This window comes from Lithobates pipiens, unplaced genomic scaffold (genome assembly GCF_037356315.1).
Source record: "Lithobates pipiens isolate NorthernLeopardFrog02 unplaced genomic scaffold, aLitPip1_a1.2 Scaffold_22, whole genome shotgun sequence".
Classification (NCBI taxonomy): Eukaryota; Metazoa; Chordata; class Amphibia; order Anura; family Ranidae; genus Lithobates; species Lithobates pipiens.
The window spans coordinates 268,919,298-268,941,788 of record NW_027507784.1 but is presented as its reverse complement, the minus strand read 5'-3'; the positions used below and the strand labels follow the sequence as shown (position 1 = coordinate 268,941,788).

The window sequence follows — 22,491 nt, the reverse complement described above, 5'->3', positions numbered from 1 at the left end:
GGAATGAATGTATATGGAATTTAATATAACCATAGAATACACCTTTGAGATTTCACTACAAATTTTTCTGGTATACGAGAATAGCGCCCTATTAATTTTAATCTAGTGCAATTTACACTTAAAAAGGGGCAGCTGCCACATTAAAGTGATACTAAAATCTTTTTTCTTTAAAAATATTAACATGTTATACTTACCTGCTCTATGCCTTGGTTTTGCATAGAGCAGCCCAGATCCTCCTCTTCATCGCCAGCACTCCTGGCCCCTCCCTCCTGTCAAGTGCCCCCATAGCAAGCAGCTCGCTATGCGGGCACCTGAGCCAAGCCGCAGCTCCATGTGTCCATTCAGACACTGAGCCGCAGTTTGGCATCACCCCCTCTCTCTCCTGATTGGCTGACTTTGACAGCAGCAAGAGGAGCCAATTGCCCCACTGATGTCTCAGCCAAATCAGGAGGGAGAGTCCCGAAAGGCCGAGGCACTTATGCAGATCACTGGATAGAGATGGGGTAAGTATTAAGGGGAATGAAGGGGGCTGCTACACAACATTTTTTTTTTTATCTTCATGCATAGAATGCATGAAGATAAAAACCTTCTGCCTATACAACCACTTTAATGTACATAGGTTTGCATGGTTGGCACCTTTTAGAATTGGATTCTAGCAATTGTCACCGTCTTCTCCTGAAGGGGATGACTTCCACCTCTGGGAGAATACAATGGCTCGGCGAGAGGGATTCCTCTGTCAACAGGGTCTGTGTTGATCGGGGGGATCGAGGTGGTTGCAGGAAAGACATTGGCTCTGTGTATGGTCTGCATAAGGCTGGTTATAGATAACTCTGCTTGAACAGATTCCCCCATAAACACAAGCAATGTTAATGAAGGAGTCCTCCTTGCTGTGCTAATGTATTCTGACAGAGGGGACTCCTCCACTGTCAGATTACACTTCACAGCGCTGCAGCTACTGATCAAATGAAAGTCTACCAGATCAACGCCTTTCAAATGGGAATGCCCCATATATGGACCGAAATTCGGACAGTTCTTGCTAAATGGGCCAAATTTCATTCCATCTATGGCCAGTATTAGTCGTCTTGACCTGCGTACTTGTTTCAAGTCAGTGATTGCCAGTTAACATTTGATAGTATTGAAACTACTGGGTTAGCATGCCTGCAACTAGGTCAAGCAATGGCAAGTTCCAGATTTCCTCAGTACAGGTTTCCTTTTATCAGAGATTTGTTTAATGTAGTACAATATCAAAGCTCATTCTGATAACTCTGAAAGGCCTCCTGAGGGGGCAAGTGAATATAGTGAGCACATCAACCCCTTTAGGTATCTCTGAATAATTGCAAAGGCCTACATTGAGAGTTCTTAAATTAGAGGAGCCAAATTATTGCTGCAAATTAAAGTAAAAAAAGAAAAAAAGAAAAAAAAAGAAAAAAAATTAAAAGTTTGCTCTATCCTCAAACAATATGCAATCTTATACAAAAGGAAAATTCTACTACTGATACAACAGAAGACATTGAAAATAGACTGCTTCAAAACAACATTGAAAATTGTATTTGAGCTACATCTGGATGGGAAAATGTTAAATCACTTGACGCTCTAAAAACAACTGGGATGAGCATACTGCTTGAAAAGTATGAGTATGTAGAGGCTTAACATAATAGGTTTCAAGCCATAAAATGAGAACCTCTGATTGTGTGTGAAAGGGAAGGTGCGATGAGCACAGCTGTCCTACCAAGCTGTAAATGCATTCTCTCTAGCAGGCAGCAATGCAAAATTACTGGGAAGATGCCGCTGTACAGAGTCCAAGTTTATTATCTTACAAAATATTCCTGCAGCCTTCATCACTGCTAAAACCTACTTTTATTAATACTGTAATAGTGATAGTAAAGGGGAGATATACATATAACCAGATGCATACACTAATAGGCCTAGTTCCCCATTTTACTTGCCTGAAAACTAGACAGCCTCAGTGAGCACATATCTTACATATTTACTTAAACGATTTTTATAAGACTTTTACATACTTGCTGTTCTGGTGTTCATTTATTACAGTACAAATTAACAAATAATGAATTAAAACATATTTAGATGAGCTGGAGATGTGTACATCATTGCTATTACTTAGCTGACTTAAAGCGGAACTTAACTTAAAATTTAGTTTGCTGCCTACACCACCAACACCAAGCTGCCCCCCCCCCCCCCCCCTTTTCTGTGTTAATACATTTTTTTTCTCTTCCGGCCCATCCCCTACCACCATTCTGGCCTAGGCCAGCATGATGTGTCCCTGGTTCTGCAGACTCCTCAAAATACTTATATCGCATCTCCCAGGAGGCTGCAGGACCAGGGATACAGAGTGCCGGAGGGCGAGACTGGCACATCATCTGGAGTTGGCTGCCTGAACCATGAAGAAGCAGCCAGCTGAAGATGACCAAGACAGACACGTGGGGCCAGTGGCTATGTCACCTGAACAGCAGATTGCAGTGGGGCAATGCTGGTTTGACTGTGCAGGTATGTCATTTGAAGATAAACCAGCAATACAGGTAAGGGAAGGCGGGGGGGGGGGGGGTTGCTGGGTTAAGTATCACTTTAAGTTAGGAACTTTTACGGTTGGACTGCTCTTAAAATGGACTAAAAGCTGCCTTTTTAAAATGTGAAAATGCTACCCTTTGAAGATTGGCAGGTAAGCATTGAGTGTTTTTTCTTTCATTTCTTGAGGAGCGAAATCTTCAGGGTCTAACACACTAATCTGAATGCCTGGTCTCTCCCCCTGACTAAAGGTGTTAATGCATTTAAACTAAAATCCTGGCCAAGCACTCAAAATTTCTAGCAGTCTTCACAAAATAAAAAAAAAAAAAAAAAAAAAAAAAAAAAGAGAACTCTATATGTGTGAATGAGGCAGGGCACCCTCTCCCATCATGTTTCTGCTACTGTCCAAAAGGCAAGTGGCGAGTTCTCCCTTCTACCTTTGCAGGGCCAAAATGTGACGCACCAAGCTTCATTTTGCAGTCAAGCTGGCATGGTCACCAGTTACTCTGAAAAATGGATAACTCCTATAGAAAAAACACTAGAGGAGACAGGATGTAAACATACAATATGACCTATTCCTTTATGGATGCTCCAGAAAAATCTGAGGTTGTCCAAGTGAAAACAGCTTAGCTGAAAACCTGGGCTCCGTATGTTACAGTTTTTCTAAAGGTGGATGGGGAAATGTGCCCTCCGCAGAAGAGGAGTTTCTTCCCTAAAAAAGGAAACTTCTGTATGAAACACAGGATGCAAAAAAATTTGGCCTCTCACTGTGCAAAGGCTTATTGCCTGGCTGCTAAGCCGACCTTCAATACTTGCATTACCGATTCATAACAGGTATACAGACAGGAATTTGAAACTTCTCCAATCTTTGTACTTATTCTGGGTTAGGTGTCTCAAAATACTTAAGCCCATGGGTCAACATCATAGCCAGACAATCAGCTTTTCTTTTTCAGAAGGTGGTCAACAATGGTTGCTCCAGCAAATCGTGAACAAATTCTTAAAATGATTATTAGAATTAATATTTTTTTTTTTATTAAGAATGCATCCACAGCGCATGTCCCCTACCAACATGCTGCAGAGAAGGACCCTGTTGTCTGTGTAGAAAAGGAGGTCTCTTTTCATGGGTTTGAAAGCAACCTGTTGAGCGAGAGATAGAGGTCTCCAATCAGCAAGACGACTGAGAGCTTGCAGAGCTATAGGTGTGTGTGTGTCAGGCGGCTGAAACCACACAGAGTAATGGTCCATTTTTGCAGCATGCTAGCAGGAGGCAGGTTTTCGACACAGGCTGAGAAAATTTTGACACATTCTACTGCAAATAAACTGTAAAGCCAGCATAGACAGTCTGAATCTCAGCCAGTTCAGCAGGAACCGGCTGAGATTTTAAACATGTATGGGTAGGATGAACGTACCCAAGTTATATAGTTAGTAAGGTTGAATAAAGACACCAGTCCACCCAGTTCAACCTGAGTGGGGGTGCATGTCTACAATTGTCCCTATCCCTATACATTGTGTCTCATTAAGATGCTCATCTATTATTTATTTAAGGTACCCATATAACTCCGTCAATTTATGCAGCACGCCACACATACATTGCTCGCTACCCTCAAGGAGCCCACAATCCAGGTTCCCCAACTCACATTCATATACTTGGGCCAATTTATTTTTTTATTTTTTTGGACAGAAGCCAATTAACCTACTAGCATGTCTTTGGAGTGTGGGAGGAAATGGGAGTAACCAGAGGAAACACACGCAGGCACAGGGGCAGTACAGTGGTGTAGTGGTTAGCACTCTCACCTAGCAGTAAAAAGGGTTGCGGGTTCGAATCCCAACCATGACACTACCTGCCTGGAGTTTGCATGTTCTCTCTGTGCCTGCATGGGTTTCCTCCCACACTCCAAAAGACATGCAGGTAGCTTAATTGGGTTCTGTCCAAAATTGGCCCTAGTATATGAATGAGGACCTTGGATTGTGGGCTCCTTGAGGGTAGGGACTGATGTGAGTGTGCAATGTACAGGGATAGGGACAATTGTAGACACTCACTCAGGTTGAACTTTATTCAACCTCACTATGTAACATGCAAACTTCAGGCAGGTAGTGTCGTGGTTGGGATTTGAACCAGCGACCTTTTTACTGCTAGGCGAGAGTGCTACCCACTACACCACTGTGCACACCATCTGTCAACACTGTAGGTTGATGGGGGAATTGAGTGAATTTGCTCCGTTTATGGCTGGCTTAAGACTTTGAACACTTTTTGTTTGGATGCCTCTAGAATACCTTTAGCGGATTTGAACAGAAAGTTTGGTTAGACAAAGGTTTTCTTCCTCAGTGTACTTATACATTAGTCACATTACAGGACAGTCACAAAATTAGAAGAAACCATTAAACATAACTGTAGCAATGAAAAAGATTGTTTTATATTGCAATTGAATATTTAGTATTTTTTTTTACTAAAAAATATTTTAACTGCAAAATGAAAGATCTCAAATTTCTATGAAAAAAACTTAAAAATTGCTGACATATCTAAGTATGAAGCCCTAAATTCAACCTGTTAACACCTTTGTACAGTAAAGGAAAGGATGTTCCGATTCAGCCATTTCGTGATGCCACGGAACACTTTGTAGATCTCTCTCTCTAGTCATGTCTAACAACACAATGATGCACGGAGCTAGGACAAAGCGTGTCTATTCAAGCATCTATTCCCTAGCCTCTGCTGCATGTGAAAGGAATTCATTTCTTCCTTCAGTACGTCTTTAAATAAGATTCATTTCCTGCTGTGCCCCTTTAAAAAATATTTTTCTGACCTGGCCTGCTGCTATCTGTCAAGGACTACACTTGGGAAGCCATTAGCCGGCTGCATTCAATTTTTCTTTGTATTCCGGCATTTTACTATCAAGAAAGGACAATGCCCTAGAACTGTCATGGCAACGAGAGAAATGAGAACACATTTCCAGAACAATCAGGTAGCAAGGTAACGCTAAAAGTGGTACCCAAAATGGCAATGTTAATAAACAATTCATCACAGTCTGACAGCAGCAAGGTCACGCAAGTTCCAAACAAAACTTGCCTCAAAAGGTGCTGTCAATAGCATAATTTGTATCATACGGGCAATTGTCTGCATTTCTTTTGTGTCCAGTGCGTCGCTTCATTTACCTGGCTATTTTGATGTAATAATGTGTGGGTTTCGGCATTAGGAATTCCCCTGGAATCTCGACTTCTGCTGTCTGAGCAGAGAAATTGCTCAAGAAGCGGCATTTCTCTTCGATCAGGAAGAATTTGGGTAGTTGTTTCGTTTTGGCCTCCAGAATTTTGATCCACTTTTTCAGCTTGGAAATGAGATTGTGCAGCTTCATGGAACCGGGGACGCTGAAGTCAAAGTCTAAATTGTGGACAGAAAATGGATAGTTTAAACAAGTGAACTGAGGATACGCTTTCCCCCCCCCCCCCCCCAATCAGTAAAATATTATATCTTTGTAGGCTTTAGATTCACAAAATTGTGGAAAGTGACATATGGCTTCCATAAGGGTTACGTCAAACCGATAACTCCATAGCAACGATTTAAAGCCGCTACAAATCACTCTGGCAGTTTGCATCTGGCTTTAGAGCTGCTGCTGTAGCTGGTTACAAGATGCTGGTGTGTGCCGTGATCAACAGAAGCTGGAGAACAGGAAAAGCTAATGAAGCTGATGATCCTGCGGCACGCTCCAAGTGTTACAAAACGCCAATCACTCAGCCACCCAAATACAAATCACTGCAATCACTGTGACACAGACCTTTCATTGCAATTCAATTACTAGCAAGAACAATGCTAATGATAAAGTTTTCATTAGGATTACATTGTGTGGTCATTGGCCCTTTGTACATGGCGCATACTAGAATGTAAATCTTTTGTCTGGAATTCTTCAGAACTGCTAAAATTGCAATGGAAAGACTGGTACATATGGGCCTAATATATTGGCTGGTTCAACAGAAACCAGCTGGCATCTGCCCTGTGTGCTCATCAGCCGGTCTGACAGAAGTCGGCCAAATGACTGCCTTCTGTGGAACTTGCAAGCTGGAAAGCCAGCATCCGATCAGCCAATGGCTACGAGCGTTGACTGCTGACTTCAGGCGGCGGATGGTGTGTCTGAGGTGAATAGTGTCACAACGCAATAGCTCAGCGAGGAGTTTGCTGTACCAACGTTGTATGGTCAGAAGCATTAAGAATCGAGATAATTTCCCCCCTCGCGATCTTAAATGCTTCACTGCCAGGTTCCCTTACCAGCAATGGCGGCAGCGGCGGCATCTGACAGCTGATGGAAACATCCGCTGCAGTGCCGACATGGCTGGACTCCAGGACAGGTAAGCGTCCTATTAATAAAAGTCAGCAGCTACAGTATGTGTTTTTGCGTGGGTGGGGGGACCTCTGCTAAACTTCAGCAGAAGGGCTCGTACAGGCAAACTAACGTACCTGTACGTTGCACTTTAAGAAGCGGCCTGTGGGCACGCCACCGGCGGCAAGCTCCACGAGTCCCACAGATTCGATCCCTGTGGGGATACCTCCGATCGTCTTACGGAGAGGAAGAACAGGGAGATTCTAATGTAAACAAGCATCTCCCCGTTCTGCCTAGTGACAGTGTCTCTGATCTTTGCTCCCTGTGATCGGGAGCAGAGATCAGTGACGTTTCACATGTAGCCACGTGCACCCCCCCAAAAGTTAGAATCACTCCCCAGGACATACTTAACCCCTACACTGGAAAAAAAAAATTTGATATATTTTTGGGGGATATTTATTATAGCAAAATGTAAAAAAATAAAGTTTTTTTTTTTTCAAAATTGTCACTTTTTTTTTGTTTATAGTGCAAAAAATAAAAACCGCAGGGGTGATAAAATACCACAAAAAGAAAGCTCTATTTGTGGGAAAAAAAGGACATCAATTTTGTTGGGGAGCCACATCGCATGACCGCGCAATTGTCAGTTAAAGCGACGAAGCGCAAAAAGCGTTCTAGTCAGGAAGGGGGTAAATTCTTCCGGGGCTGAAGTGGTTAAAGAGGAAGTAAACCCTGATGGTTTTTACTTCCTTTTTTTCCCCCTGCAAAGTAAAAGCATAATGGGTTAGTATGCATTGCATACTAGCCCATTATGTTGCACTTACCTGCAAACGAAGCCTACAATGTCTCCACTGGTGGCCACATTCATCTTCACCCTCTTCTTTCCGGGGGACCACGGACTCTGGCTCTGTGACTGGCTGGACCTGCATGATGTCACTCCCAGCACGGGCCCTTTAGGAACAGCACGCTCATGCCCTTAGTTCAGTGTGCATGCGCAGAGGTCAGCGCAAGCGTATATGGTAAATATTTCCTAAACCGTGCAGGATTAGGAGATATTTCCAGTCCCTACAGGTAAGCCTTATTATAGGCTTTACCTGTAGGTAAAAGTGGCGTAACTAGGTTTACAACCACTTTAACAGAGCATTTGCTAAGCTAACTATACACATTGTAACATGTTGTTCTGTGGATCAAAGGAATGAACTTTGGTCTGTAAGTGATGGAGGTTTAACCACTTAAAGACCAAACCTTTTTCTGACACTTGTTGGAAGTTAAAGCGGACCTTCAGTAATTTTTTTCAACTTCCCATGTATTAAATCTTCTGCCCTTGTTGTTTTAACTTTGGATAGTAAAACATTTTTTATTTTCTGCCAGCAAATACATTATAGAGCCCACTTTCTGTTTCTTGTCTGGTAAAAGGCCTAGGCATATGACGACATGCACAGCTCTCTCTCCCACTCTCCTGAGTTTGCCAGGAGGGGGGGGGGTGAACCATAAGAGGGCTAATGAGTGCTACATGGCTGGAGGCGTGCCTCTGTGTGTAAAACCAGAAAATAAAATGAACAGGCCGCAGCTTCAGCTGCCCACAGTTAAAATAGCTTCAACCAGACTCAGTGGAGGGAGATTTCTGCAACATATTTGGCAAGTACAGAATCACAGTATATATAAAATAATATGCAAAGTGGTTGGAGGGATGCTTCAGAATGGCAAAGAAGTTTGTATTACAAGTTATGTAAGCAGACTGCAGTTCCTCTTTAAAATCATCGTTTGCTAGAAAATTACTTATAACCCCCAAAACATTTTTTTTTTTTTAGCAGAGACCCTAGAGAATAAAATGGTGTTTGTTGCAATATTTTAGGTCACACTGTATTAGCGCAGCAGTCTTTCAAATGCAATTTTTTTGGAAAAAAATACACTTTAATGAATTTAAAAAAAAGAAAACCAGTAAAGGTAGCCCAATTGTTTTGTATAATGTGAAAGATGTCACGCTGTGAGAATCAGAATCTTTATTCCAAGCAAAAAAATTAGATTCTAATTTTTCCCGAATTGCGCAGCTCGAACAGTCAGTACAGCGAGCTCCGCCCGTGCGCCTCGGTTAAAGTGACCCTTTCAGTAAAAAGCACAGTTAATACTTATCTGTCCAGCCGCCTACAGCACGGATCTTCAATCTATTGAAGAGCTACCAATGTCTGAAGAACATTCTGCAAAAGATTCTTTGGCCGCAGTTTTGGGTAGAGCAGGGGAAAAAATATATATTTTTTTATTTTCCACCTATGTCACTGTTGGGGAGATTTACCCCACTTTCTGGCCCTGTGACCGCTGTTACCAAAACAGAAAAAGGAAAATCTAACATTTTACAGCTGTCATCGAAACAGCAGTACAGTGATAATTTCCCAATAGAGACACTTTTCCCAATGACAACTGTCAAATGTGGGATCCTTCTTTATTAAGGGGAGATACCTAATCATGAAGTGAGGAAAAAATCCACCACAAGGTCACTGACCTCAATAAAAATATGACACTTTATAAGTCTTTCCTTACTCTATTAAAGTGATTGTAAAGTCTTATTTTTTTTTTTTCTATAAAAACAACAAACGTTATACTTACCTGCCCTGTGCAGTAGATTTAAACAGGGCAGCCTGGATCCTCCTCTTCTGAGGCCCCTCCTCTGTGCTCCTGGCCCCTCCCTCCCTTTGAGTGCCCCCACACCAAGCAGTTTGCTATGGAGGCACCCAAGCCGGGCTGCAGCTCCCTGTGTCCATTCAGACATGGAGCAGGGGTTTGGCTCTGCCCCCTCTCTCCCGATTGGCTAAATGACTGACAGCAGCAGGAGCCAATGGAGGGAGAGTTCCAGATGGTCGAGACACTCGTGGACTTTGCTGGACAAAGAGGGGTATTAGGCAAGTATTAGGGGGGGCTGCTGCACACAGGCGGCTCCTTTCAGACACAGACCCGCCCCCTCACTCTCCTTATTGGCTCACTGACTTCGACAGCAGTGGGAGGCAATGTCGCCTGCTGCTGTGTCTCAGCCAATCAGGAGGGAGAGTCCCAGACAGGCAACGCTCTCGCACAACATCGCTGGATCGAGATGGGGCTCAGGTAAGGGCTGCTGCACACAGGTGTTTTTTTTTATCGTAATGCATAGAAAGCATTAAGATAAAAAAACAACATTCTGACTTTATAACCCCTTTAAAATGATTTTAAAGGCAGAAGGTTTTTTTTATCTTAATGCATTCTATGCATTAAGTTAAAAAAAACTGCTGTGTGCAGCAGCCCTTACCTGAACCCCATCTCGATCCAGCGATGTTGCACGAGAGCCTTGGCTGTCCGGGACTCTCTCCCGCCGCTGTCAAAGCCAGTGAGCCAATGAGGAGAGAGAGGGGGCGGGTCTGTGTCTGAACGGACAAACAGAGCAGCAGTATGGCTTCGGTGCCCCCATAGCAAGCTGCTTGCTGTGGGGGCACTCGGCAGGAGGGAGGGGACAGGAATGCTGGCGAGGGACTGGAGAAGAGGAGGATCTGGGCTGATCTGTACCGTGGTTTTGCATAGCATGTTTGTTATAAAATAATTATAATTATATAAATATTTAAAAAAAAAAAGGACTTTAATATTACTTTAAAAATGGTTTAGTGTGAGTTCCACTTTAGGATATTAAAAACCTGCTAACCCAGCTTCTAAGAGTGGAAGCACCTTGTGCCAAATATCTACCAGGCATCAGAGAGTTGCTGGACTGCTACGCTGAAAAGACTCCTTGATTACTGAAAAGCGGTTCTGCTCTATGAATGAAAATCTTCTGATAATTTATAGTTCTGGGAAATGACAGCCCCTTTCATATGTGACATTCCCCCTGTGTCCACTAACCAAATCACAGCGTTCCTTCTCATCTAGGAGTCAAGAAAAGATTTTAAATACATAAAAAGATCTTCTAAGGTTAATAAAGTGAGTCTTCCTCCCAGTCATTCTCTATTGTGAAAGAGAATTAAACAGAAAGAAGACAAAAAAATATATCAGAGCATTAACTGCAATTGAATTTCTGATAGTGTGCAAACAATCACCGGGACTGAAAGAATCCACTGCTGCCTTTTAGCCTGCTGGCCTTCATCCATTAAATTTAATCACATGGTTCACATCTTCCATTATCTACTGTCATGCAACTGCAGTGCCACACAGACTGCATCACAGAGAGCTTATTGGGTGTGAGAAATATAGGTCATATTTAAAGCTGGAAGCTACTTTCATGCGAGTCCCATCAGCCAATTTCCTAATTACAGTCACAACAAAGCAGGAGAGACCGGCGCACTACTAGATATACTAAAAGGAGGTGCTGACCTTGACTATGTGACAGTTTGATATAGAGCACACTTGCAGATGTATTTATCATCAAGAGAAAAGATACGCTAAAGACCACCAAAGCTCAATCTATTACATAGACCCCTTTTCAAACCGCGGGGCTCTGGAACTCATGTAAGAGAGAGTGCCTGGAAGAAAATGACGGGTTGCTATAGACATGACCACATACAGACAAGACCAATTTGCCTCACTGTGTCCCTGCAGTGCCCAAGTCTCATTTTCATTCCACTCAATTTAAGTAGAGATGCTATGAAGGGCTGCAGAAATTGGAGTTCTCTAGCAAAATGCCCTCTGTTTACATGGGCACTACCTAATGCAGGCTGGTGCAACAGAATACATTGATCCATATACCAAAATAAATACATGGCATAGAACTTGGTTCTAAATAAAAATATATCTACTGCCTGCAACTGTTGACATACTGAGGTGGCTTGGCTAAACACGTCAGCATGTGTATGATGGTTGGAGTTATGGGACCCAAACAGTAGACAGGCTAGTTTACACTTGCTTCAAAACATGGCTTAGGACACGCTTTGTTAAAGCTCTCTGAATGCCAATCAAAGCTCCTGTCACTAAATAAAATGGTTAGCTTACAGTCCTGTCTATACTTTGCTTTTTCTTGGTGCTTCGATGGGGCTTCAAGCGAGTTTTGCATTAGACTTCTATGGAGGCTTTGAAGAAGATTTAAAGCACCACTAAAGCTACGTAGGGTATAAAATTATTGAAGCAAAGCCAAAGCAAAGTGTAAACAGGACTGTAAGCTAGTTTTTAGAGCCCCGTCACACTGGGGTGCAGGGCCGCGTTAGCAGGGCTTTACCAGCACCGTGCGGTGGGAGCGAGGTGATTTTAACCCCAAAGAAAGGGTTAACAAGGGTTAAAAGCACCTGCAAAGTGCTCTGACAGTACTGCCCATTGATTTTAATGGCGGGGCAGTTTAGGAGGGCTGCATACACCCCTCCCATACTGCCCCAAAGATGCTGCTTGCAGGACTTTTTTTTCCCGCCCTACAAGAGCACCTCCCCCAGTGTAAAAGCACTCAGGCTATCACACTGGGGAGGCTTGAGAGGCGCTTTTCAGGCACTATTTTTGCGCTAAACCCCCTGTCTAAATGACAGGGGGTTTGACCGGTGTTTCATAGTTAGTTAGGTTGAATAAAGACACCAGTCCATCCAGTTCAACCTGAGTGAGTGTCTACAATGGTCCCTTTCCCTGTACATTGCTACACCCACATCGGTCCCTACCCTCAAGGAGTCCACAATCCAAGGTCTGCATTCATATACTAGGGCCAATTTTGGACAGAAGCCAATTAACCTACCTGCATGTCTTTGGATTGTGGGAGGAAACCGGAGTACCTGGAGGAAACCCACGCAGGCACAGGGAGAACATGCAAACTCCAGGCAGGTAGTGTCGTGGTTGGGATTTGAACCAGTGACGTTCTTACTGCTAGGTGAGAGTGCTAACCACTACACCACTGTGCCGCCCGTGTTCAGAGAGCTTTAACAAAACCTGTCCGGAGACTTGTTTTTAGGCAAGTGTAAACTAGCCGTTAATGTGCGTTGAAGCCAAAGCAAGTGTAAATGAGCTCCAAGTGTCTTTCAACTCCGTGAACTTTAGTATTCCTGAAACCGCAGTATGGGTAAGCTATGGGGGCACATGATGCACATGGGCGCATAGATGCAAATGGGGGTCATTTACTAAAACTGGAGAATGCAAAATCTGGTGCAGCTGTGCATGGTATCCAATCAGCTTCTAACTTCAGATTGTTCAATTAAGCTTTGAAAAAAAAAAAAAAAAAAAAACCCCCAACAAAAAAAAAAAACTGGAAGCTGACCGATTTCTATGCAAAGTTGCATCGGATTTTGCACTCTCCGGTTTTATTAAATCTGCCCCAGTGTTTAGCCAAGTTCTTTAAAGCAATGTTCATTTTGAAAATTTAAATTCAAGGACTTAAATTTACTTCTGATTTGCCCATGCAAGGTAACACAATAGGGTCACTTTAAAGATGAACTCCCAGCAGCATATACTGCCCTTTTGCTCCTATGCCACTCTGTTTAGCTGTCAAGGGCAAACAAAAGCCCTGTGTAAGCTACAAGTTAGAGGTGAACCATAGACAGTGCTATGAACTCTTCAATCGACAATGATTGCCCCAGCACCCTCACATTCTTCTCCTTATAGATTAGTGGGTATTTTCTTTTGGGTCCTGGCACCAAATGGAGCAGCAGGAGAGAGAACAAGGTAAGTATGAGCTGCTGAGGATGAGAGGGCTAAAGTAAACCTGCTGCTTTGCTCTGAATGGAAAAGGCTCAGATATGCATCAAGTCACACTGCCAGCATTTAACATATTTGTTATCTGAAGTATTAAACAAAAAAAAAAAAAAAAAAAAAAAAAAAAGCAGAAGGCAACTTAATATATAGTGGAACAGCAGAAAAAAAAAATTAAATACGGTACCTGTGGTGAACTGGCTCTTTAGCTTCTGGAAGACTGGGTCTTGTGCTGTAGCTTGGGCCCTCCTGGCCAGTGACTCAGAGGCAGCACTGGAAAACATGGTGGACACATTGGAGACGTTCTCCAGTCCTACCCCAAATGTGCTCACCAGCTTTTTCACAAAGTTCAGGGTATGGGGGGTGATTTTAGCATCAGAAACTGCTCCGCTTTTCTCAAAGGCCACAGAGTAACACTTGGCAAGTCCTTGTTGCAGTTGTCGCAGGACCTGTAATAGTCACCATGTAAGGAACACATTAAATAGAATCTCAAATAAATTTTATATATATATATATATATATATATATATATATATATATATATATATATATATATATATATATATATATATATATATATATATATACACATACACACATACACACACATTTTTTTTTTTTATTATTAATTATACAGCCAAAATATTAAGAATTCAAACAGATGTTCATTAGAATTCTCTAATCCAGGCGTTCTGAACACTCTTCCCTTCAGTGGGGCTGTACCAGCACTGCAAGGGTTACCTGCTTGTTTAGGTCTAGGAGGGAATAAAAGTGCTTTTACTTACCTGATCCTCCACTCCCTGGCAAACAGATTCTATGCTCTGGCAGCAGACTGCCCCTCAGTGTCCGCATTGGTCTTGATGGCATCAGGACCTTAGTCTACTGAGGGATGGGGGAGAAGGCACTGCGGAGTCTGGTGGATTAAGTAAATTTATATTTCCATGCCCCCAAGCTCTAACGGGGGGAGAGGGAGGCACAGCCCCACTGCAAGGAAGGATTTTAAAGTTTCTGGGATTTGGGCTTTACATGTAATAATTAAGGCCCTTCTAGGGCTAGAAAGATCTCATAATATCCATTAGCTTGATTAGTTGCATCCTGCTACCCAGGAGAGAGGGAGGGAGAGAGAGAGAGAATATATACAGGTGTGTGAGAGGGGCTGCTGACATATATACCTGTATGAGGGAGGGGGCTGACAAATATACAGGATTAAGGGGGGGCTGACAAATCTACAGGATGGGGGGGGCAACAAATATACAGGATTGAGAGGGGGGGGGGGGACAAATATACAGGATTGAGAGGGGGGGGGCGACAAATATACAGGATTGAGAGGGGGGGGCGACAAATATACAGGATTAGGGGGGCCCCCCGACAAATATACAGGATTGGGGGGGGGGGGCTGAGTGTGTACAGGTGAGGTGGCCAGTGTGCGGATTCGGTAGGATGGCCTGTAGACAAGCCCTGGCGCAATGTTGGTGGTCAGGCTCCTTATAAACAAGGCCTATTACAAAGCAGTTCACTTAGGAGGGTATCATCACTCTGAAGCAAAGCTCATCAGAATGAGGTTCGCCGTTCTGAAAATAGTACGATAATAGGCCGGACATCTTTGAAGGTGTTTTGCTTTAAGGCACATTTCCTGCACAAATTGTGTTGGAGGCATGACCCTGTAGGTGAACGTAGACTTCCACACTGCACTTGCCTCTTCATGCCAGTTCTCTCTGAACCAAACCATCTGGTCCACGATGCCCTCCAGTGATGACAACAAAGTGGGGTGCAGCTCCCGTTGCATGTGCATGATTCTGCTGCACCTCCACATGGGCGCTGTGGCTCTGATTGGTCCGGGGTCAGAAGCGGAATGTGACTGGGTGCCGACTGAACTTGGCTGGTGCTGTCCAGAGTCTGTAAGGCAATAACACAATCAAGCCATTAAAAGTGATAATATTACACCAGCTACTTGCCGCTTTACTTCTTTTTATTTTTCTGTTAGTGTATTTGAAGAATTTTTGGGTGCCACAGTTTAATCCTTGCATCATTTAAGAGATTACATCAGCCAGGACTCTGTAGGGTTTACATGAAACTTTAGGAACTATCACTTCAGAAAGAACCCAGACTAAATAATGGGGCAAATTGTTATTGTCTACCTGTAAAGCTGAATTATCATTAAACTGTGAGAAGTGAGACTCAGATTATTCCAGGTACCCACTCATGACTGGTCCATTTTAGATCACACGCAGAAAAGGGCTTGGAGACAGACGGCAACATTTTAACATATTGTCACGGGATTGGATGGATTCTGATTTTAGGCAGCTGTCAAATATCGCTAATGGAGCATGAAATAACGAACATAATAGATGCATCACTTTAGCTCGCTTAAGACTTAGTGGTTGTAAACCTTTACATATACTCAGTGAAGTGACTGGTCTCAGGTGATGCAGAGATGAAACATCCACAGACACAAAATCTGTACCTGTTTATCTGCAGCCTTCGCTTCTCTTCAGCCAAAGTCCAGAGTTTAAAGTCAAAACTTGTATGAGCCGTCAGAAAAAAGAGGGCGGAGAGCTGAAGGTAGGTCTGCAGAGCTCAATGAGGACAGCTCTGACAGCTGATTGGAGGGAAGGGGCACACAGGAACAGAGCTGAGGCTGTCAATCACAGGCTGCGAGTTGACGTTCCTTCCTGTAACCATTTCTCTCTTTATGTCAGGAACTTGTCAGAAGTGATTCTTGCTGATAGAGCAATGAAGCAGCAGACAAAAATAACACTTGGTGCTCTGAGTTGAGAAATGTGCACACCATAGAAGGATATGCTTTGTTCATATTTCATGTTTGAGGTTTACAACCACTTTAATGTTCCATTACTCTACTGAAATATCTAGTGGCACTTAAAGAAAGGTGGGTCCCACTGATGACATGACAAATGGCAGACATCCTAACCTCTGAAATTTATAAAAAATAAAAACATACACATTACAAAAGATCTGGGGCTAGAGTAGCGTAGTAAAGAAAGTCATACGCTTGGGTGGGCATACACATGTATATACAGTAACATACAAAATATGCGTGTGTATATATGTATATATATATATATATATATATATATATATATATATATATATATATATATATATAGCCCCCCCTTACATCAAGGTCCCCAGAGAGCCTCCTCCTTACATCAAGGTCCCCAGAGAGCCCACCCCACTTACATCAGGGCCCCAGAGAGCCCCCCTTACATTAGGGTCCCCAGAGAGCCTCCCCTGTGCATCAGAGAGCCCCCCACTTACATCAGGGTCCACAGAGAGCCCCCCACTTACATCAGGGTCCACAGAGAGCCCCCCTTACATCAAGGTCCCCAGAGAGCCCCCCCACTTACATGAGGGCCCCCAGAGAGCCCCCCCACTTACATCAGGGCCCCCAGAGAGCCCCCCCACTTACATCAGGGCCCCCAGAGAGCCTCCTCCTCACATCAAGGTCCCCAGAGAGCCTACTCCTTACATCAGGGCCCCCAGAAAGCCTCCTCCTTACATCAAGGTCCCCAGAGAGCCCCCCCACTTACATCAGGGCCCCCAGAGAGCCTCCTTCTTACATCAGGGCCCCCAGAGAGCCCCCCCCCTTACATCAAGGTCCCCAGAGAGCCCCCCTTACATTAGGGTCCCCAGAGAGCCTCCCCTGTGCATCAGAGAGCCCCCCACTTACATCAGGGTGCACAGAGAGCCCCCCACTTAAATCAGAGTCCACAGAGAGCCTCCCCCGTGCATCAGAGTCCCCAGAGAGCCATCCCCCTTGCATCAGGGTCCCCAGCAAGGCTCCCCTGCAGAGACTCAGGGCCCCAGATTCAGGGCTGTAGCCCCAAAAGCCCCCCCAGCGACATTCTATATATATATATATATATATATATATATATATATATATATATACACACACACACACACACACACACACACTGTAAGTACATACATATGCATGCACAAACACAGTGTGTGTGAATATAAATATTATATATATATATATATATATATATATATATATATATATATATATATATATATATATATATATATATATATATATATATATAATGCCGAGAGCACTGAGAAATTAGAGGCAAGACTAGATTCATGTGCAAGGTGAGTATGAAAAAACGAAGTAGTGAAGAATCTCAATGTGCAGGAAAGTACAAGCCAGCATTAAATTGTTTTCTAATGCGAGGTAGACTCTGTGACCATTTTATATCAAACCTGCTCAGAAGCTACAGAAGAAAAATGTTTAGTTAGTGGCAAGCCATATTTTCGAGTCTTTTCTCCCTTACGCTGTGTCAGCACACAAAAAGGAACCATGAAATTACTTCCTTCCCTGGTGCAATAAATGTGTAAAAATCAAGAGATTTGATTCTCTTAAGCGTGAGACTCACCGCTCTTGTAACGCTCCCTCTGCTCGATCTTCAGCGTTAAATAAAGGGTCCGGATGGGAAAATACACAGCTTGAGGATAAACTCTGCCAACCTGAGCAAGAAAAAGAGAACAGACTTTACTGCTATTTCTACTCTGAAGTGGAAAGAAACCTTGCCTGTATGTGCTTCCTACAATAAATGATGATGGCTTCCTGAAGTATTATGGCCTGTTTAAGCCACCATGCCAGTTCTTGGCAATTCAAACTGAGCTAGGCAGAGGGGTCACAATAAATGACATTGTACGAGAAACCTGGTTTGTCAAAATTGCACTTAAAATGTGAAACATTTTGTAGAATGTAGAAAAAAAAATTAAATAATGGATTAAAAATATATAAGCCTTCATCACAGATTGAAAACACAGCCATCATTACTGAGCTTGTTGAATAGAACTGTTGGCCAATGTCATGTCTCAGCATGGCAAACTGAAACTGTGTCCAGTCGGCCTTGTCAGCACTTTTTTCTTAACACCTTTTGCTAAGGGTCAATTAAAGAACATTCCTTCGATCATCTTTCCGTATAAAATCAAGAGGCAGCATAATCTGATCAGCACAGCAAGATAGCAGCAACCTGCTGAAGAAAAAACAGCAGGCATAATGACACCAGCAAGTCTATAAATGAGGCCACAATTCCCAGAGTACCCAGGGTGCACGTTGGCAGTGCCCATTAGAGGGTAACCTTACTCCGTATAACTGAATCACCAAAGGCGGAAAATATCTTTAGTGTAAAAAGAAACCGCTCTTACCACAGTGTCTGACTACTCGGGGACAAATAAGGAATACAACATTTTGCCTTTGAAAGAAAAATATGACATCTCTATGAGAGATTTAAGCCACGCTTATTGCAACCTTGGTGAAAGTACTAAGTGGTGGAAAAGGTCTTTATTCAACTGGGTTGCAAGGTATGTGGTGTAATATTGCATCCCTAATAACTATACTTGATCAGTAAATTATACACTAGATTTTTTATTTTTATTTTTCCAATTCTTTATTTAGTGGAATGCATCAAAATACAAAACAGATATATCAGATACAGACAGACCTTTGGAAGCTAGAGTTTTTTTTAAAGGAGAGATGATCAAATAGATAGAAACAATTCACTAATTCAGTGGAAAGGAAGGAAAATTGCATCTTCAAAATAAAAAAATAGAAATAAACAAAACCCTGAAACACAAAAAGAAAAAAAGAAAAAAGTCGTAAAAGGGTGTGACCAGTTATATTTGGATCACACACAGAATGATCTGCCTATCCTTAAAGCGGAGTTCCACCCAAAAATTTACTTTACAGTAATCAACAGGAAAAAGCATCAGAAAAAAATAATTTTTGTTTACATACTTGTTCTGGGCTGTTGCTATGGGGTCCCTTGTAATCTGTCCCCTTCCTCTCTGCAGCTCCTGACTTAATTTCCCTTGGCGCCCGTGCTCGCTAATGCTCCTGGGAGATGTGTGTCATCATTTCCCAGGACTCAGTGGGCAGCGCCGAGCTACAATCGCAGCTAAATGACCTTACTGTGCATGCGTGAGAACGGGCGCTGCATGCTGGTTATTCAGCAGCACGGAAACCTGGAAGTTTATGCTTGTGGGCTTCGCCTGCCCACAAGCAAGATGGGAACGCCCGAGCATAAGGAATATTAGGTACGTTTTTATTTTTAAAACTAACTAAAGCGGCAATATTTACCACACGAACCAATGCTAAAACATCATAATATAATAGTAACAGATATATATTTTTTTTAAATTAAAAATTTGCGGGTGGAACTCCACTTTAAATTGATATACTAGTTCCATTTACCACTGTGAATACCACACACATCTGGACATCAGTGGATATCTAACCCTGTAAGGGTTGATGCCATTTTGCCAAGCATAAGGGTGCAAGGCATCGTCATTTGGTGAGTTTTTAACCAAGGGAGTGGGAACACTGAATGCACATGGTGTGATGAAACTTCTGAAGATCTCACATCAGGATATATTCAGCTTTCCTTGTGAGACAATCCAGTCTCATTTATGGACTATTTTTGCACAAACTTTATTGTTAGTGCAAGAGAGAAGGGGAATTTAGACTTTAAATGAAGCACCTCATGGTGCTTCCATCCTGATAATGAATAAAAACTAAAGGGTAGTTTGGGACTTTGAATGAAGCAATTGGATAGTGGAGGTAAATTGTAACTACATAATGTTTAATTAAATAAATAATAATTATTATTATTATAATTATAAATTATATATAATAATATTATATAACTTTATTATTAGTTGTTTATATATTAGTGTTGATCACTATTACCTGTCACTGGGTTTATTTATACTGTTTTGCGCTACTATTTATTTTAGTTTACACTGTAAATGCTTATTTATAAGACATGGCATCTGCAAGGCAGCTGAAGAATGCGCATGTTCACCAGTTTAATCTTAACTGCTCTGCAAAAAAACACTAAGGCCATTTTCACAGTTGTGTAAAACATTGCATCCTCAAGGCTACATACAGGTTTTCAAAATGAAAGTGCAGATTTAATACCGCGCTGCGCCCTAGGAACACTGCGCCCTAGGAAAAAGCAGCTAACACAGCAAACAGACAATTGTAAAACTGGAAAGGAGGCAAAAGCACTGCACTTTTTACCTTACATACAGGTTTTCAACTACATATAATGGAGGGTCTGAAAGCAAACAATTATCACTTGTCCAAATAAATAAAAAATAAAAAAACAGCTACAATGAATTTTCAAGCTGCAACTAAACCCAAAATTTGATTATTATTATACTGGATTTATATAGCACCAACACTTTACAACATGAGGGCAGACGGTACACTTACAATACAAATCAATACAGGAGGGATCAGAGGGCCCTGCTCGTTAGAGCTTACAATCTAGAAGAATATATTAAGGAAGGGTTAAAACCAAATTATTTTTGTCATCTGTGTCCCACTCAAAAGATTATTTTACTTAAAGCAGGAATACACAGTTAGAAAATGTACTGATCGCTCGACCACCAACCAATGAAACCACATCCGTTGGTCGGAATCGTAGCCATCATTAACCAATAAAAAAAAAATCTTTAAAAGAGCAAATGATTTCATAGGTAGCCTTGACGTCTCACGTACAAGTGGGGTCATCTACTATGGTCATGCATGATAATATTGAAGAGATGTTTTACAGATGACCTTCAGACCAACGAAATGGAATATCGATCATTCGCAAATGATACAACACAATTTTTCCAATCGGTCTTTTTCGCTCACAATATAGATATCGGGTATTACTTGCTGGGCATCGGCCAATCGTGTGCAGAATGGAAATTCGCGCCCGATTTTCTTATTGTGTATTCCTGCCATTTGGCTGGCCATACATTATACAATTTTCTTTTAGATTTACCAAAACCGTATAATAGGAGGTCATACCTAAACACTTTCAGTTTGTATGCAATCAGACAGGCCCCTGCACTACATAGTTGAAGGTAGTAAATCTAAAGGAAAATGAATAAGAAAAATTGTATAATGCATGGCCAGCCTTACTGTACTGCAGACACAAGAGGAAAAAGACAAGGACAATGACAAGGACAATCTCATTTTATATGGTTGTTACCAATAGCAAGTGTCCCCATTGTCTGTTCTGGTAATGGCTCCCACTTTCCACAGCCCTTGCACCCCCTGATCCCACGTTTTGACAGCGAGTGGGGATCTCCCCCCCCCCCACACTGTCACAATCTAGAAGAAAAAAAAAAAGGGGGGGGACGCATCATCCACTCACAGTATTCTGTGAATGTGAAAACTACAAGCATTTGTAGCTGTCGGCTTGTAGCTCTCAATGAACCACCAGGGCACAGTTGAATGCTCTAATAGTTCATTAAATCTTCCTGTCAGAGTGCACATGCCTGCCCGTATCAGAGTAACCGGCAGACAGCGACAGTCTATAGGACCATGGCATTACATCCATGATCTGCTTATTGTGGGTGCAATGCTTTACAAGCACGTAACAATATATATATTGTCATGCATGTCATTGGAATAAAAGAGACACTTTTTTTTTTTAAACAATGTAAGAAAAAAATAAAAATAAAAAATAAATAAAAAATAAAAATGTAAACGTGCCACGTCCTGACGAGCTCACATGCAGAAGCGAACGCATGCTTGAATAGGTAGAGCGAGAGCAATAATTCTAGCCCTAGATCTCCTCTAACATAAAACATGCAACCTGCAGAATTTAAATGTGGCCTATAGTGTTTTTTTAAGGGTAAAAAAAAAAAAGTTTGTCGCCATTCCACGAGCGGGTGCAATTTTGAAGCATGACATGTTGGGTATCAATTTACTTGGCATAACATCTTTCACAACATGAAAAAAAAAAAAGGCTAACTTTACTGTTGTCTTATTTTATCAGTAAAAAAAAAAAAAGTGTATTTTTTCCCCAAAAAAAGTGCGCTTGTAAGACCACTGCGCAAATACGGTGTGACAGAAAGTATTGCAATGACCGCCATTTTATTCTCTAGGGTGTTTGAAAAAAATTGATAATGTTTGGGGGTTCCAAGTAATTTTCTACCAAAAAAACTTTTTAACTTGTAAATAAATCTCAAAAAGAGGCTAGGTCCTTACCATTCTACAAATATTCGTTTTGTACTT

At 42.1% G+C, this 22,491-nt stretch overlaps 1 protein-coding gene across 3 annotated transcripts in view; it reads right to left on the bottom strand.

The window, feature by feature from the left end:
* Positions 1 to 22,491, bottom strand: part of TRRAP (transformation/transcription domain associated protein) — a 252,953-nt gene that overhangs the window by 16,151 nt on the left and 214,311 nt on the right. For all 3 annotated transcript variants that reach the window (XM_077449049.1, XM_077449048.1, XM_077449050.1), the window contains 4 exons: positions 17,843 to 17,933; positions 15,136 to 15,335; positions 13,627 to 13,888; positions 5,674 to 5,899 (listed from right to left, as the gene is read on the bottom strand). In XM_077449049.1, the coding sequence (XP_077305175.1) occupies positions 5,674 to 5,899; positions 13,627 to 13,888; positions 15,136 to 15,335; positions 17,843 to 17,933 (779 nt within the window). The remainder of the gene's footprint in view (positions 1 to 5,673; positions 5,900 to 13,626; positions 13,889 to 15,135; positions 15,336 to 17,842; positions 17,934 to 22,491) is intronic.